Here is a 19662-nt window from a genome sequence, read left to right on the forward strand (position 1 = left end):
TTGTTATTGGTATTTTAAAGCTGAACTGATAAACTATATAAATGATAATTAAAATAAAGTCATTATTGTTGTTTACTACATAAATATTTAGGCTTTTTAAAAACGTTTAATATTTGTCTCTTTTTTTTTATTCATAAAATTTATAAATGTTTTAAGTTTTCTTTTTTTTTTTTGGTTGGTTTTTATTTGTAAGACAAATTAAAAGGACACAATTTTTACTTGCACTAATTAACATTTAAAATGGTTTTCTCTTTTATTATTTAAGGTTTTGTTAATTATATTTTCTCTGGCTTTTTTAATTTTTTTTAAAAATCAACTGTTTTTCTTTATTTTTTTAAATTTTGCTTTTTATTAATTTTTTATTAATTTTTTTTTTAAAAACTACGGTAAAAATTTTTACTATTATTTTAAATTTTGGTTTTTGTTTTTATTTTTTATTGGTTTATAAATATTTGTTATTGTTATTTTATATCGTTTTATTTAATGATGAAAGAGATCATTGTTTTAAAAAACTACGAAAAAGATTTGTTATTATTTGTTTTAAAAAAAATTATTTGCGTTTCATTTTTCTATTTTGTTGCAATATTTGGTAAAATTCTTGTATTGTTTTTTTATTTATTTTGTTAAATGTATTTATTATTATTATTTTTGTTTAAAATGTGGCACCTTTTTTTCAAAATTGTATTTAAGTTTTATAGATTTGTTTATGTTTCTTTTCATTTTTGCTAAATCTTGCAAAAACAAACTGTTATTTCAAAGGGGAGTTTCAAACACAATTAAAGCCTTAACTACTGATTTCGTTTAAACAATATTTTTAATATAAATAGTTCAGGTGTTAATCTTTCAAAGTGTTTTTTAATGGTTTTAGATTTTAAAACAGGCTAAACCTTAATATATTGTAAAAACTTAATCACTTCAATTGATTAAAAATTCATAAAAATTAAGATTTCACAAATATTGGGTGTATGGCTTAAAAATTCAGGATTTATAATAGATGGCGTATCTTTTGTTTTTAATAACTTACACTGTGTGTAATTTTTTGAGTCATGGAAATGTAACCATATACAGATACCACTACGTGATAAAAGACAAAAAAAAGACCCATGTCTCCCAGTTTTGCCCAAAGTCATGCACCTTTTTTTATGGGCCCCCAAACATTTTATGGCCTCGGTGTCATTTTTGCCAAAAAGGATTCATTTTCTCAGGCTCATATCTTGTAAACAGTGCAGAATTTCGATTTACTCGCTGAGGTAAAGTTGTAGCCCTTGTCATAAAGAACAAAAATTGTGAACATATAAAATCAAAAAAACTTCATCTTCAAGATCAAAATCGCAAAAAACTTTAAAAAATTCGAAATAAATTTAGAAATAAGTTTTTTTAACCCTGCCTAAAAGTATGCTTTAGTTTATAATAATTTAATAGTTTATGGCCCAAAATACTTAATTCCTTTAGTTTTTTCCTACTAACTTATATTGAATGGTGTTTAGAATCATTCCTAGGAAGTTCATATGTTCTAGAAAGTTGTTTATTGAGATCTTAGGTACATTTTTGTAGTTTATTGTTTTCTTGAATTTTGAACGGTTTGCTACCTATGGACCTGATCAGGGGAAAAAAGGTAAATAAATCAAATTGTTTAAAGTCTTTCGCGATTTTGATTTTGAAGATAGCTTCGCCCGGTAGCATTTACTAATGTTAGTTCGTCAAGTTCGTCAAGTTTCTCAAATTTATTCTTATTTATTCGCAAATAAAATATCTAAATTTGTACTGCATACTTTAGTGAGCTTTTTTATTACAGTTGACTGGACTCAAAAAGAAATCCGAGTTTTACACAAAATTTTTAATTTTTTTTTTTCTTTACAAACCATCCCCTGAAAATTTCGAATCGAATAAAAGAAAAATCAACCAAATAGGAAACAACATAACAGGAATAAAAATATGAAAAAAAGTATGTCAATACCTCTTATAGTTTTTCCGTACCTGCGAAATAAATTTTGCGATTTTCGAGAAAAACTAATTTGTTGGACATATTTTGGCGAATAAACCCAATTTCCTTACTGTAATGTTCAGAATATTATAGCACAGATAATTCTAAATATACTCAGAAAGTTTTACTAATATTGGAAAACCTTAACCCTTAAATCGTGAAGGTCAAAGGTCAAATTTTTCAATATTCGGAATTTCTCTTGGAAAGATATCGAAATGTTGTATATTTTTGGGCCGCTTTTGATGAAACTTAACCAAAATATAACACAAAGCCTAGTATTTACAAAAACAGCAGAAAAATTCAAATTAACCCTATATAGCACTTGGGGTTAAAATGACCGCAAACTTCTAAAACCTTAAAAAAATTATGATTTTAAAAGTTTGGGGTCATTTTAACCCAAAGTGCCATTAAGTGTTAATTTCCATTATTGTGCCGTTATTATAAACCTTAGAGTTTATGTTATAATTTTTTTAATCGGCCTAAAAAATAAATAACATTTCTATATCTTTAAATTAGAAATTCCAAATTTTGAAAAATTTGACATTTGACCTTCACGATTTAAGGTTTAGTGTTTTCCAATTTTAGTAAAACGTTCAGAGTTTATTTATAATTATCTGGACTATAATATACTGCATAGGTTTTATTTAAAATTCACAACAGTAATGAAATAGAGCTCATTCGCAAAAAAATGCCCAAATTATTGGTTTTTCTCGAAAATTTCAAAATTTAAATCGCAGGTACGGAAAAACTATAATTCCCTTTTTATTCCCTATTATATTCTAAATAAATCACAATGAGATGATAAAAAAATTCTGAAATTTGTTTAACAAAATTTTTAAAAATTTGAATAAGGAATTTTGAAACTGCCGTTAAAAATTTTTTATTTTCTTGGTCATACCTGCCAATAGGTTAACGGTATCCTATGAAGACAAAGGCTCATATACAATTAAAAATGGATATGTTTTAAGTAAAAATGAGCTTTTATTTTAATATTTCTCAAAATATGTTAATTTTGTTCATACATTTCTTGTTATAGTAGCCTGAGACAGGGTAATGTCCTGCCGAATTTTTAATAACTTTAACATTTTTTGACCAATTTCGGTTTTTTATGTCTCATTAGAACGACAATTACGTACACATTTCTATTCTTTTAAATGAAATTGCAAATGTAATTTTTCAATGGCAAAATTTTTACAAAAACTGAAAAAATGCATTTTCCCCCTTGTAAATGCATCTCAAAACTTCAGAGGGCTTGCGGCACATCTTAACCCCAACCGATTTACCTAAAATTTTTTTCAGGATGATTTGTTTACTAATGTTCACCAAACTGGGGGGGTGAGAATGGCCAAAATCCAATGTTCGTTTATTAAGGGTCACCCTAGTGTTGCATTACATATATGGACCATTTAATTTTTATATATATAGATGTTCACAATTTTTGTTCCTAATGGCAAGGACTTCCGACCTGTTTGCATGATATGAACCTGAGAAAATTATTGCAAAAATTACACAGAGGCCCCAAATCTTTGAGGGAACATAAAAAGTGCTTGATTTTGGACAAAACTAGGAGACATGGGTCTTTTGTGTTTTATCACGTAGTGATGTCCGCATATGGTTATTTTTTTATGTTATATGCCATTTTGAAGGGTACATATGTGTGATTTTGACATCTTCGTTTTTTACCATGGTCTATATATTTTTCTAAAAACATCCTCTTACTTTTAATAAATTCCTACATAGCACGTAAAGAGTTCTTTGGCAATATCTCAATCCTTCTAGTCGTGAAAAAATCTGGGGTGCAAAGCGGTCAAATATTGAAATAAATATTCGAGATGTAATAAATTTATTTGTAAGAAACATTCTGAGACAACAAACATTCTGGGTGTAAAAATTTAATTAGAAATAATTTACTTTATTTTGTTTTGTTTTGTTTGCTTCTCACTTTAACGCCTTAATTGTGTTTTAACACTTATAAACTCCCAAAACTCTCTCTCTATCTCTATCACCCTCCCCCTCTCTACAGTATACAACATGATCTCTCAATTTTCTTCTCCGTCTTACCCGGCATCTCTTGCAAAGCCATCTCCACATGCTTACGCGCCAGCCAAGATTGCTTTTGCAAACGATTTATAACAATACGATAAGCTCCAATAATATCACTACGTGGAGCATTTTGTGAGGCCTGCTGCAACATTTCACTGGTGATGCCCAGCTCTTCGAGAATCTGTCTGGTCTCTGACTCCAGAGGCTGTACCTGGCTCAAATCATCTGTGGGCGTGGGAAACATTATGAAATGTCCATTTTCGCCATCATAGTTCTTAAACAGAGGACAATCTGCCGCCAACACGGCATTCCATTGTGACTTGTGGTTACTCAACGTACCATTCGTTAATTGTTTTTCCTTTTCGGTGGCCTCCATGGGTCCCACCTTTTTCTTTAGAGTACCACACAAAAACGATCTTTTGGGTGTATTATTTTTGGATTGTTCCTTAATCACCTCCAATGGTATATCGTTGGGTGTCAACTCAATGGGCTGCAGAAAATTGTCCACAAAAAAGCCGTCTGTGCGTTTGGTGTTCATATTTATGGGTGGTTTGTTGGTTAGTTCCATGTAACGTTCTCGCAAAGAGTACTGTTTGCGCATGCGCCGCGATTTGGAGCGTACCCAGAAACCGGAACGTTTGACCGGCTTAGAGCGCATGTTAATTTCGTGTTGCATTAAGTCGTTGCTTAATTTTGGATGGGTTACAAATTGGCTATTGAGCATATCATCGATGGTGGGTCTGCGCGCTGGGATATGGATTAATATGCGTTCTGTAATTAAAAATATAAATTAAATTTATAGAAATTACATATATCATCACAGTTTGTGAAAGTTTATTTAAAGAAATTTATAAATTTAGTTTTACTTACGTATTAGTCTTATACATGGCAGACTTAGTTGTCCCGGCAATAAATAGTCTCCCTTTAATATGGCTGCCTTTAAGCCGGGTATTGTTGGCGCTCGAAATGGCATGTTGCCAACCACCATAAAGTAAAGCAGTATACCTAAAGCCCATACATCCACCGGTGCCCCAATATAATGATCATCGGAAAATAGTTCCGGTGCTGCGTATGGCGGTGAACCACAAAATGTGTCCAGTTTTTGATTGGCACCTGAAAAATTTACAAAATTAGTAAATCCCATAGATCAAAGCAAAAATGTATTGAAATTAAATATTTTCAATTAAGTGTAAATCACATAAGTAATAAACCTCATAATAAATGGGGAGTATCGGCGGAACAATATTTAATTAATGAGCTAGAAACTATAATACTAAATATCACCTAAATGATGTTTTTAAGCCCGATAGAACTTACGATAGGGTTAACTGTCAAAAGAGCTCTCATATTGCGCTCACTTTTGGACACTTATGATCAGTAAAGTCTGACAAATCATCATGAATAGATCGACGATTGAACAACGCTATTAAATTATCCAAATTTCATTTGAAAATCAGTCATCGATTCGCGTAATATATAGACGACTGGTTTCTTGCAAAATGTTTGGCTTACCGGGTTTGTTTGCAAATAAAATTTCCTCATATGGAGTGAAGCTAATCCGCAGCAGACCCTACATACTATGTTAATCCAGAAAAATGCACCGTTTAGAGCTGTTCACACTCTGGTGGAATCATCGGAACTTATTTCTTCAAAAATTAAACCGAAGCTCGTTTTACGGTAAATTGAGATCGTTACCGCACCATGATCATTGAGTTTTTGTTTGAAAACATGGATGACGCTACGTACCATGCCAGCATCAATTTATTGAAATCAAAATTTGGCTACTTGGATTACATGATTTCGAGAAATGGACCTGTCAATTGGGATACAAGGTGGTGCGATTTGAAACCTCTCCACTATTTGCTGTGGGGCTTCGTGAATTCAAAAATTTACGCCTTAGAGATCAACATTATTTATCTAGCAGTGCTCGAAATAGACGCCCAAAATTGGACGTCAAGAATTCGTTAAAAAATAGTTTTGTTATAAAATTTTGAAAAAAAAAAAAAAAATAGAAATGTGAAAAAAATGTTTGTCATACAATTTTTTTCAGATTTCATTTTAAATGGACTTTAAATTTTCAAAGGATAAACAGTTTTCAAAAATTTATACAGAATAAATATAAAGGGCATTTGCTTATAGGTGGAGAATTTTAAATTTTCAGCACGGTTTTCCGTGGCAACTAATTTGACAGTTCTCGTTTGGCTTGAGATCAGTTTGGTTTGACAATTTATCATGAATAGACTCTCACCAGAGCAGCGTTTGCAAATTGTTCAAATTTATTTTGAAAACCATTGCTCAATTCGACCAAACTTGTCGGGAATTACGTGCATTTTATGGTGCTCATAATCATCCATCAGAGCTATTAATTCGAGAAACTATGGATCGTTTTCGCAATACGTTTAGTCTTAACGATAACACGCAACCCGAAAGATGCCGTACAGTGCGCATAAAACAGAAGATTGATGGTGTGCAGAAGCTCCAAATGTGCCAGTTCATCATTGTGCTCTACAAACTAAACTTTTGTCCATCCACTTTAAACAACATTTTGGGTATGGATCTTGGTTTGAGAACATACTAGATTCAACTTGTACAGAAATTGAAGACTGACGATTATCGTTCCTGTCTTATATTTCATGAATTTTATGAAGGAAATATTGTTATTGACCTATAATTTCATTTTAAAATTTGGTTCAGTAACGAAGGACACTTTTGGTTAAACGGATATGTCAATAAATGGAATTGACGCATTTGAAGAGATAAGATAAAATCCTCAAGTCATTGCCAAAACACCATTACATGTAGAAAACTCACTGTTTGGTGCGTTATATGTGGCGTTGAAATCATTGGTTCACAAAACTATGGTCAGAACAAGAGTATGAAAACAAACAAAACATTTCGCAAACGTTTGCAAAATGTACAAAACAAATCAAAATTTTTATATTGTATTGTACATGAGAAAAAACAAAACAAAGAGAGAAAACGAAACGATTAGCTTTTCACTCATCTACATTATTTAATTTACCGTTACAATCGTACATTTGAGTACAAAACAGATAGAGAAACGTATTTTTTATTCGTTTTGTTTTTTGTGTACTGTGTTCTCTATTATAATGAGTAAATCAATTACCAAACGTTTGTTAGACGTTTTTTTTATCAAAATGTTTCAATATTGTTCTTACTCTTTTCTTTTCTAGCTGCAAGCTTATTTTTTCTGCGAAAATTTAACGCTCTAGGACTATGTAGATACGCCAGAAACGATCGAGCAATTGGAAGAAAATATTCGATACGTTATTCTCGAAATACAGCAAAGGGTGTGTAAAAATTGGACCTCCAGGTTAAGCCAAAGATTATATTTAAACATTAATGCCATGAAATTATCTAATTAATAAAGCCAAATAGATGGATGTAAAAATGTTTTTCTCGTTATTATTTCCATTTATATATATAATGGAGATAATGGAGATTTTAGCAATCAATAAGGATTTCAAAACTATGAGACCTACCGAGGCAGCCACGTCAAATGAGAAATAAATGTTCTGAATGTTCTGTTCTTGTATGTGATTTTTGAAAGGCTCTTCTCCAAGATGATACAAGCGTAGGTCATTAAGTCAACACTGCTCCTGTCAACCAGCATCTGTCAGTTGACTGCTGTCAAAATTTGAACAAGCTGTGTCATTTAGTTTGTGTTTGACAGCCATTGATAGCAGACTACATGGTGACTTGGAAAAAAATTAATTTCGTCGTTTTTTTTTTTTGCAGAAAAAACCATAACTAAAGTAAAGACAAGGCTTTATAAATACTTTAGGAACTCTGCACCATCAATTTCAATGGTAAAAAAGAAGTTTTCTGAATATCGTTGTGGCCGTACAAGCACGGAAGATGCCGAAAGTTTTGGACGTGCAATTGAGGTCTGTACACAATTGAAAAAATTCACGATATGGTATTGGCAGATCGGAGATTGAAAGTGCGTGAGATTTTGGAAGCCAAAGACATCTCGCATAGCTCAGAGGTTTAATTTTTGAACGATCACTTGGGTATTGGTCTCAATTGGGTGCACAATATGCTACACGCGTGTAGTTTCCATGGTAAAAATCCATGAATTATGCTACGAAATGCTCCCTCTTCCGGATTTAGCTAGTTACTCGGGACTATTTCTTGTTTCCAAACCTGGAGAAATGTTACGGCGGAAAGAGATCATCTCACAAAAAGTACCTATTTTTTGGAAGGGATAAGCAATTTTTTAGCCAAAAACCTTTGTTTCATTTAAATAGACACGGACTTTTTGACCCAACCTCTTCCTTACGTATATTTGGAAACTTCTTTATAATAATCTATATCAGGATTATAAAATCCTCCAAAAACTAAAAAAATAATGGGCAGTAAATACTAATTTTTAATAAAGTATCAATTTATTCATCGCTAATTCTAGCTTTCCTAATTCCGGATAAAAGTGATGACAAATGATCCCCAGTGGCTAATATACATACCTTCTAAACTGCTGGCATTGAGCTATCAAAGTTCCATGAAGAACATATCAAGACAAGCAAGAAAGTATAGACGGCCAAGTCCCACCATATGATACCCTACACTAAGTATATGATTATAAACAGTTATCTTTTTAATTTTATATAATTATGGACCGATCACCATATCTTCTGAATATATGAAACTTAGTTGTGTTGTATTTTATTTCGATACCAAAATTTTAATCTTCATAAGGTCTTCGGGATAAAAATTGAACCATTTTGAAATTAAAATTCATATAATCTATAATTTTCGGAAGTGGTTCTTATATGTGAGGTATGTTTAATTAATGACCGATCGTCAACAAATTTGCTTATTAATTAAAACTATGGAACGATTGGTACAAAAATTGGTAATATTTGTGCTAAATTTTGGTTTGGATATCTACATAATTAAGATATTTATGAGAGGTTAACTATTTTACGATACTGCAGTTATAGCTATGAGAACATAGAAAAGTTTATGTCAAATGTTGTCTAATTACACTGTCCAACAAATTCAGATTTTTTTATTGGAACAGAATAGTGACCCTATAATTCTGAAAGAGCATGTTGAGTAGACTATTATGGAAGAATAGACTTATAGTCCAGCTGGTCTGAAATTTTTTTTCTGTGGGTCAAAGTTTTCATTTTTGGTCGATACTAAATGAAAAATATGTTGTAAGTTAATGTCTGAGAGAATTCTTATTATCAGAGTTATATTGTGGAATTTTATGGGTATAATTTTTGTAGAAGATCTTAACCCTCTAGCTCATCTCTTTAGGGGTCAATTTAACCCTTTTTTCGAGAAAATCACAAAAAGTCCTTTCAAGAAGGACATTTAAAATTCCAAATATTCCAGGAAAATGTTTGTCGGAAAATTTTAGTGGAGGTCACCAAAGTTACCAAAGTTTTAAATAATGCTCTTTACGCTTAATTAGTAAAATTACAGGTCTCATACGTTTTAAAAAAATCGCTAAAAATCCATTTATGATCCGAAAGATTTAAAATTTAAAATATAAACAGTTCTTAAGTAGATCTACAAACAACCCAATATACCCTCCCTACTATATTTATGTAGGATATATAAAGGACATATACAAGGTCATAATGAAGATGAGAAAATATGATATTTTGAAGCTTTAACTAAAATAACGTTAATTCATTATCTCTTGGTGTTGGTTGTAATAACGAATTAACAATATTGTTGCTGCATATACAAGATTCCACCACAGCAAACATTAAATTGTTTTTAACATATAAAGCTTTTATTTTGTCATTAAATCTCAGACAAATATATTACGCACAGTTACACAGCCCCTCATAAATCGACTATGAAATTTATGCGGATAAAAGAATTTTTCGGTTTTTTTGGGATAAATTTCAAATTCAAATTATTTGCCCTGAACATGAACATAAAAACAAATAGGGAAATTCCTACAAAAAAAGAAAAGATATTTATGTATAAATAAAGACTCATACTCACCATTAATTAATTGTGTGCTAAAACCAAAGTCAGCCAGTTTTAAGCGATCCTCTGACAACAGTAATACATTCTCAGCCTTAATGTCACGATGTACGTAACCCAAACTGTGCTGTTAATAGGAGAATTTAAATAAACAACAATAGCAGCAGCAGCAACAGCAGGCAGAAACAGCACCAACAGCAATAAAATAAACAAATTAATAAACACTTTATGGTAGTACGTATGTAGACAGTGAAATCTGGCAATAAAGGACACACTTAAAATGGAATTTAGATTTTGATCCAAGCTATAGCATGTAATTTTTTGCGAGATTCCCCTGCTCTACATTGCATATGACTATTTTAGCCTCAGCATATACTGCAGAAATAATCAGCTTGTTGCGACATTCATGTGTCAAAAGCTTAAAGTGAATATTCCCATTCACCATACTTAAACTTACCATGTGTTTCACAGCCAATAACAATTGTTTAAATAGTGGTGCGGCATGTATTTCACGTAATGGACCACCTTGGGTGATATGATTATATAATTCACCACCACGTATCCATTCGGTGACTAGATAAACACGACCCAAAGTTTCGACTACCTCGAAAAGCCTAAAGGGAAAAATAAAGTTAAAATAAAAGCACAAACAAAAATAGAAACACAGCAAAAATGACAAACAGAAAAAAACTGTGGAATTGAGGCTGTAATAAATAAAACCGACACATACGCATAAAAACACACACGTGCGCTCGAAATGAAGGACAGGCACACGCTCTCATACATTCATACAGATACACATGGAACATTTCCTGGCAGAAGTCTAAAATATGTTTGAGGATGTTGTGGCAAAAAGCAAACAGGATGTTGCTAAATATTCTTGTAATATTATGAGTCTGTGTGCATTAGGGTGGCTCTTATTTTGCGATTTTCGATGCTCTCAATATCTAAATTTGTTCTCAGACATCTAAAATCGAAATTATGTACATTTCAGCAAACCCGATTTAATTTTACAGGTTGAACATTTTTATTAAGCAATATTTACCAAAAAAAAATTAACACTCACCAAAGCTTATGGTGAATGTGTTCCAAAGGTTTCAGTGTGAGAGAAATGGCTTGTGCGGTTCAGAGTAGACCCGTGTCTCCCAGTTTTGCCAAAGTCATGTACTTTTTTTATGGGCCCCCAAAGATATGGGGCCTCTGTGTCATTTTTGCAAAAAAGTGATAATTTTTCGAATTTCGATTTACTCTCTGAGGAAAAGTTGTAGCCCTTGACATAAGGAAATCAAAAAAACTTCATCTTCAAGATCAAAATCGCAAAAAAATTAAAAAAATCGATTGTTTTACCCTTTTCTCCCTGTCCAGGTCTGTAGGCAGCAAATCGTTCAAAATTCAAAGAAACAATCATCTACAAAAATGTACGTCAAATCTCAATAAACAACTTTCTAGAACATATGAATTTCCTAGGAATGATTTTTAACACCGTTTAGGAAGGTCAATTTAACTTAGTAAGAAAAAGCTAAAGGAATTAAGTGTTTTGGGCCATAAACTATTAAATTATTATAAACTAAAGCATACTTTTAGGAAGCTTTAAACAAATTTATTTCAAATTTTTTAAAGTTTTATTTTGGCGATTTTGATCTTGAAGATGAAGTTTTTTTTGATTTTATGTGTTCACAATTTTTATTCTTTATGACAAGGGCTACAACTTTGCCTCAGAGAGTAAATCACAATTCCGAACTCTTTGCAAGATATGAGCCTAAGAATATAATCACTTTTTTGTAAAAATGACAACGAAGCCCCAAATCTTTGGGGGCCCATAAAGAAAAATGCATGACTTTCGGTAAAACAGGGAGATATGAGTCTTTTTTATTTGGTCTTTAATTTTTTTTGGTGTCTGTATATGGTTATTACACCCTTCACCTTCGTGAGAAGGGTATATCGATAGCTTAGTACGCAAACGTAACAAGTCCACTTTTGATTGAAATTAAGATTTTGATGCAGAAAGATAGTAAAACATAAGATACATATTTTGCAATAAAAAATTTTATTATTTTGTTTCTAGCTGATGATTTTTCAGTGATACGCAAAAGTGCTAACTCCACAAAAAAAAAAATTATAATAAGAAAACATGCTAAGTCCAGCAAAAAACATTGAATAAGCTATTTAAATCTGCTTTTTCAATACTATTTGATTTAATACTTTGAAGATTAACATTTTTCGATGTAATCACAATTCACTGTAGAATAAAAAATAAAAATTAAATTTTGAAGAAATAATAATAAAAAACTAATTTATTTAAGATTTTGAGTTATTTTATTTTACAGCAATGAAATAAAACTGTTTTTTTTTATATAAAATAATAAAACCAATTTGTCAAATAATAAAACGAGAAATTAAAATTTATTATAAGAAAATGTGCTAGTCCAGCCAAAAAACACAAAATCATAAAAATCAAAAGAGCTAAGTCATTTCAATTATTTTATTTTTTCAACTGATACTTAAAGCCAACAGATCATAGCAAAGAACTGCGTTTACAGATCTAAAGAATATTGAAAGCAAAAAAAGATAGAACGTTTTTTGTCTCTCCTGTAAAATTCAAAAAATGGGACTTGGCACGTTTGCGTACATATATATAAGTATATAAGTTTGTCATTCCTTTTATAATTTCCACAATATAATTTTCTGACCCTATAAAGTATATATATTCTGGATCCTTATAGATATCGGAGCCGATTAAGCCATGTCCGTCAGTCTGTTGAAATCAATTTTCTGAAGACCCCAGATATCTTCGGGATCCAAATCTTCAATAATTCTGGCAGACATGCTTTCGAGAAGTTTCTTATTTAAAATCAGCAAAATCGGTCCAAAAATGGCTGCGATATGAGGAAAAAACCAGGACAATCTCGATTTTTGACCTATTTTTGACCTATATCTGGATTACTAAGACATTAATGTAGACAATATGGATATCTAATAGGGTATTCAATTAATCGGGTTTCTGGTTTAATCGGTTAATCGAGCAAATAATTAATCGAGCTTTAGATTTATTCGGTTAATAATCGGTTAATTTAAAATTATTCGATTAACCGAATAATTTCTATTTTCATTTTAAATTGAAAATACAACAACGAATTTTGTGTACAAAAACATAAAAAACAGCAAATAAGGTATTTGAGATAATTTTTGTAAACATATCGCCTATTTGCTGCAACAACGTCATAACTCAAAATTCGGGTGTTTTGAACAGAGTAATACAAAATATGCATAGTTTTATCAGTTTTCAAAAACGTCAATTATTTTTTGTGTGAGAGTTGTTTTTGTGAGTTCATGTTTTCTTGTATATTTGATATGTAGAAATTTGGGTTAAATACAGATTAGAAAGATATTAACATCTACTATTTATACTTCTGAAATCGCATGATTTGTTAAAAATTTATATAAGAAATGTCATAAAACATTCAAAGACGTTTTTCTCGAAACGACTTTTTTTTAATTTTGACGTTGTTGCAGCCAATGAGCGATGTGTGAGTTTTTTAGGGATTTAGTGAGATCTTCTGAAGTAATCTTTTATATAAGGATTAGAATTTAAACGATTTTTTTCTTTAGATTTAATAAAACTTTTCTTGGAAACAAATTCTCTCGTAATATGATCTAAATACTTTCACATAGTAACGTTTTATTATTTTCTTCTATTCAAATCATCTTGAAAAAAAGTTTCAAGGGTTTTTGTTTTTTCAGTCGTGGTAGCGATTCTCGTGGAATTGCCCATATGTCAGTTGTTATACATACTCACTAATCATGTTTATTGGATGTTTAAAAAATATCTAATTTTAATTTGAAATTTGTATTTGAATTGAAAGGGAAAAATAAATCCAAAAAAAAATTTTAAAGTGCAAAAAGAAGGAATTTCGGTTAATCGACACAAATTAATCGGTTTATTTGTTATTTGAAAATCGGCAAATTTAAATTATTCGAACAGTTAACCGTCCAAAATTAATCGGTTAACCGATTAACGGTTAATCGATTGAATACCCTTATATCTAATAATAGATATTTCAAAGACCTTTGCAACGACGTATATAAAACCATAGTAAGTATATAAAACAATGGGTCAAAATCGGAAAAAATATTTTTTAACGCGATTTTTTTTTCTACAAAAAAAAAAAAATTTAAATTTAAAAAAAAAAATTTTAATTTAAAAAAAAAATATTTTAAAATTTGAAGAAAAAAAATTAAAATAACATTTCGAAAAATTTTTTTTACAAAAATGATATGAATAAATTTTGTTTACCTCAAAAAATATTTTGAAGTGTAATTAATAGAAATGCTCTCCAGTTAAACGGTCAGCTGAAAGTGCTAAGGTTTATTTGCCATTTGACAGGATATTTCTTGCGATGTCATATATTAGTCTACGGAGTATGTGGCCTACCTAAGTCCATTTGCGTCTGAGTATATCCGTAGCAACATAATACATGTTCGAGGTCGCTAGTAACTGTTCGTTAGTCACCCATATGGGCTAGAATATTCAGTTTATTTTGTCGGTTTACAATTGGACCAGTTTTTACATTGGTCCAAAACTCAAAGTTTCAAATAAAATGTGAAACCTCTAAAAGTTAGCCGATTTTTCTAAAAATTTTAGCATTTAGTTTTTAGATGACTGAGAAAAATTTTAGAACTTGGGAGCATCGAAAATCCAAAAAGTACCAAATAAGTGCCACCCTAATACATGTGCATGGATTTTTATATGGGAATTTGTGCGCGCCTACAAAACGCACAGTTTTATTTAGATTTACAGTATTGGATAAGAAAGTAGAACTTTTACCATGGTAATATTTTTTAAAAAAAAAATATTTTTCCAGTCTTCCCTATTCAGAACTTTATGACAAAGTTAAGATAAAAAATATTTATTAACTCATTGTTCTAAAGTTCAGAATACGGGGGATATTCGAATGAATATAGAACATAAATTTACTAAAATTTTAATAATTTTATTGACTTCCTAAGCAGCATTTTTACCAAAAAAATTTATGACACTTTTAACCACTTGTCAGAAGAACATAAACTGCAGGTTGCCAATAATACTAAGATATTTCTGTTTTAGGAATTATAGTATTATTGACCATCTACACATCTGACCATGCTGAAAGTTTACCAAATAATTGTTATATTAAGTAAAGGTGTCATCCACTGTTCTATTATTACAACCTCTACTGTAGCAATCACATACATATAAGTAAGTATACACGAGAATATATAATCCCTTGTATGCTTAGAAAAACCTACCTTAAAATATTAGGATGATGAACACATTCAAGTGTAGCAATTTCACTTGAAAGCATACGCAATGCTTTAGCATCTAAACCAGCACGGTCAACTACTTTGATGGCCACTTTGTCTGCAAATATATATTTTTGTTGTTGGTTAATTTTTGTGGTTACAATACAAAATAATAAAATGGTACCATAAAAAATGAGAAAATGAGAAAAAAAGGCCACAAGTTAATATTTTTAGTTTTATTCTGTGAAAAATGCCAAGTCAAATGTTAAAGTTGACAGCATACAAATTGTTGTGTATTTTTAGGAAAAAAAAACAAAAGTATTTGAACTCACCTCTGGTTAGCTGGTGTACAGCTAATTTGACTTTGGAAAAATTGCCACGTCCTATATCGCCACAAAATCTGTAGAGTCCTATGCGCCGGCCAACGGTTACCTAGAATGGAGAAGGAGAAAAAAATGGGATTTTGTTATAATTAAAGTCTTCACATTTAACTTTAAAAACCATATAAAGGTAATAAATTTGATAAAAATCTTGTTTAAGTTGTAACTTATTTAAATTAAAATACATTCAAATGAGAATAACTATATTTTTTTTTCAAAACACGTCTCAATAGATTAAGTAGAGTTTTTGGACTATAAATAAACTCTATGCACAGTGGTTCAGAAACGTATTTTTTTGTCAATAATTCGGTATCTCGGGAACTATTAAAGATATTATTACGAAATTTCACATGCTTGGAGCTGAGGTGTTTTCGAGTTGATTTACAGTTGTTCAGCTTCCTAGGGGTAATGGGAGCCAGAACATGGCCCCTCAAATTTGGACACCTCGTGTCTAATTTTTTTTTTTAAAATCGCCAAAATTTCATTTATGATCCGAATGAGCTGAAGTTTAAAATATAAATAGTCCTTAAGAAAATCTACTAAAAATGCGCTTACACGTTTAGGTTATCTCCATTAGTTGAAGGGATATTTAGGTTTATTGATTTATTTTTTTTTTTTAATTTTGCTCGATCTTTTTTTGGTTTTTTAGATATGGCGGGCCAACGGAGGGTCGAATTGTTTTTTACAAAATCAGCTATATTGGTGATAAAATTCTTAATCAGATAAAAATTACTTCCTAACAGTTATGTCGTCCCTATAAAAAGTTACATGCATCCAAATTTGAAACATGTAAAATGGGCCGTATTTTTTACGCTTTTTCCCAAAATAGTCCCTATACTTTTTCTTTTGTAGGAAAACATTTTCTTCAGAACTATATACAATTTGTAGATGATCCGTAAAGAAAACCTAATGTAAAAGCGTGTAAAGTAAAACTTGGCTCACTTGAGCGGACGTAGTCTCCCCCAGACTTATCCAAACATGGCCAATTTAAAAAAAAAAAATTTTTGTTTTGAGTAAAAAATTTTAAAAATGCAAAGCATTGATCCTCAAAATAGCCCCATATTAGTATAGCCCTGTATGTTTCTTAAATACTTGCAAAGTTTTTTTTACTGTTACAAGCTAAATAACGGCACAGTAGACAGTTTACTAAAAAAAACTCAGTTTTTGGAACACATTTTCCCCGTTTCAGGAATTTTGGTATTTCTAAATAAAAACTGTCAAAAATTATATTGATTGATTTAAAAACATTTGAGTCTATATTAGTTCCAAATTTTGTTATGATATCTTTAAATAAATTATTTTTCATATTTAACTTGGCCTCTTGTGTCCTTTTTTTTACTAATGCCCAATACCTCTCAATAAGGCGGAGTTCTGGGCAATTTGGTGGATTAGCTTCTTTGGGTTCATAAATAACATTTTTGGTATTGTACCACTCAATAGCTTTTTTGCTATAGTGACAAGTTCCATGATCTGGCCAGAAAAATTTGGTTACCTATTGTTTATTTAAAAATGGTAGCAAGCGTTTCTGGAGACACTCGCTAATGTTAATTTCGGAGTTTAAAGAGCCGTTAGTAATGAAGGAGGTGCTTCTTTCACCACATGTGCAAATTGCATGCCATACCAAATTTTTTTTCGGGAACTTCGATTTTTTTGTACCCGAAATTGTTCATCAACGTTTACTCTAGAATTGGCAATATAGAATTCTTGACCAGGAAGCAGCGAAAAATCAGCCAATACATATGTTTCATCATCCATTACACAGCACTGACGATTATCGAAAAATTCTTTTTGTGAAGTTGTTGCTCTTTTGTTAGCCTCCAAATTTTTCTTTGCATTCCTGTCAGGCACTTTTTGAACTTTATATATCTTTCTTTTTAACCTTTCTGACAAAATTTTCGGAGCACCCCACTTTTTGTGACACTTTTCTTCCTGTAATCTTAGGGTGTATTGAAAAAGTCCGTATTATTTTGTTTGATTTCCTTTGGTCAGAAAATCCTTTCTTTCTTCCACTTCTACCTTTCTTTTAATGCTAAAAAGCTCTTTGTATTGTTTTATCACTTTGGAAACTGAATTTTGGTTAACACCTACGAGACTAACTATTTTTTTTGCGAACAGTGCGGTTTTTATTGAAAATTTTAATTATTTTCTTACGATATTTTTGTTTGGCGTTCATTTTGTAAAAAAACTAATTTCGTTATAGTTTTACACGTGGCTAATGATACAAATGAGCACCAAAACCAAAGTAACGGTATTATTTTTGTTCAATTATTGTAAATGTTATAAGCATTACAGTATGCCTAGTTTTATTCGTGCGCACTTCTTATATTTTAAATTTCAGCTCAGTCGGATCATAAATTGATTTTTGGCGATTTTTTTTAAAAATTTGAGACCCGAGGTGACCAAATTTGAGGGGTCACTCAGTGGCCCCCATTACCGCTAGGAAACTGAATACCTATGAATCAACTGGAAAACACCTCATCTCCAACCATGTGGTCTCCAATAGTACCCGAGATAACGAATTATTTTTAAATAAAATCTGCAATAACATGCTTGTGAAGCAACTTTTTCCTAACTGTTTTTTTAGTTTTTTTTATACCGGATTTGCTTAGGGGCAAAAATGAGACGTCTAGCTTTAACTTTATATAAGTATCGGGCTAGAGGTCGTTGCAGATCAATAGATGCAAACCATAGAAATTGGAGGAAATAAATATTTTTGGACAATTTATAGTAGGAATTTTTTTTTTTTTAATTTTCAAAATATTTTTTATTTGCATATATATCATTTATAACATCCAATTGTATAAAAAAAATCATTATAATGTCATCACAAGAGTATTTTAAAAGCATGAAGCGATAAAAGTTAGCATATATAATACGGTCATTACAAACGCATTCACTTAGGTCAAATTTGAATGTTTCTAGACAAAAAAGTAATAAAGATATAAGCCTAATACTTTTGGTACATGATAATTAGACTGTTTATTACAAACTGTGTAAAAATCAGGTAGAAGACATAAACAAAAATTAATTAATGCCGCCCTTGAGCCACTGTGCGATGCTTCCAAGATCTAATTTTTCTTCGCCAGCTAAAAATCAATGTTCATTTCATTTACTGTACGTATGAGTGTTATTTCTTATTATATTTAAATAAAAACACTCATACGTACTGTAACCTTTTGGTTATACATACATATTTATACAGAGAAAAGCAATCAATAAATATTTTTGGATATGGAATAATTCGAAAAACTAATTTACACACAGAAAAACTATCGATAGGAAATCGGTTGCTATTACAAATATATATTAAAGTAAACTAAAATTACATAGTTTAATGTCTATTAGGTGAAGAAAATATTTGCAATTGTAAAACCATAATTGTAATTGTATTATGATTTAATCAATTGAGAAATTATTTAAGTGAACAGAGCTGAGAATCAACTAAAATTATTTCATGTACTCGGTAAATACAGCAGAGCTTAGTTTAGCATTTGCATGACTCAATACCAAATATTAGTGGTTGTAACCGAAAAAGTTTTATTATAACCAATAATTGATAGTAAAAGTACTAAACACTAATACCAGACATTAAACCAAAAATTAAATATGACAACAAACACATCACCAAAAATTCTGATAAAGAAGAGAAACATATTTTACAGTGTTTAATCCCAGCAGTTCTAGCATACTGTCCCGAACTAGTGAATTTAAATATCATTTAAAGTGACAACTAGCTACGCGAGTAGTTATTTTCCTAAGCAGGCGGATAAATTCGGTCTGGATTGAAATTACAATGTTGAACTAAATAAGTTGCCCATAAATCTACACAAAATGTAAATAAATTTTCTTTTTAGATCTATTCTTGTAATTTATGTCTATTTATATTAAGCTCATGTGTATTCTTAGTAATTGATTTGTTAATATTGTATTAAGGCCACAATACATATAATATTTACATTATGTCTATGTCAATATCTATTTATTATCTAACACTAATGCTTTACG

At 30.6% G+C, this 19662-nt stretch overlaps 1 protein-coding gene across 1 annotated transcript in view; it reads right to left on the reverse strand.

Moving 5' to 3' along the window:
- Positions 1–461: 461 nt before the first annotated feature.
- Positions 462–19662, reverse strand: part of LOC135951976 (sperm motility kinase 2B) — a 32139-nt gene continuing 12938 nt past the window's right edge. Inside the window, exons 2-7 of the mRNA XM_065501736.1 lie at positions 15610–15709; positions 15284–15395; positions 10455–10611; positions 10016–10124; positions 4898–5140; positions 462–4798 (exon numbers count right to left, since the gene is read on the reverse strand). Coding sequence (XP_065357808.1) covers positions 4002–4798; positions 4898–5140; positions 10016–10124; positions 10455–10611; positions 15284–15339 — 1362 coding nt within the window. The 5' untranslated portion in view covers positions 15340–15395; positions 15610–15709 and the 3' untranslated portion in view covers positions 462–4001. The remainder of the gene's footprint in view (positions 4799–4897; positions 5141–10015; positions 10125–10454; positions 10612–15283; positions 15396–15609; positions 15710–19662) is intronic.

This window comes from Calliphora vicina, chromosome 2, assembly GCF_958450345.1.
Source record: "Calliphora vicina chromosome 2, idCalVici1.1, whole genome shotgun sequence".
Classification (NCBI taxonomy): Eukaryota; Metazoa; Arthropoda; class Insecta; order Diptera; family Calliphoridae; genus Calliphora; species Calliphora vicina.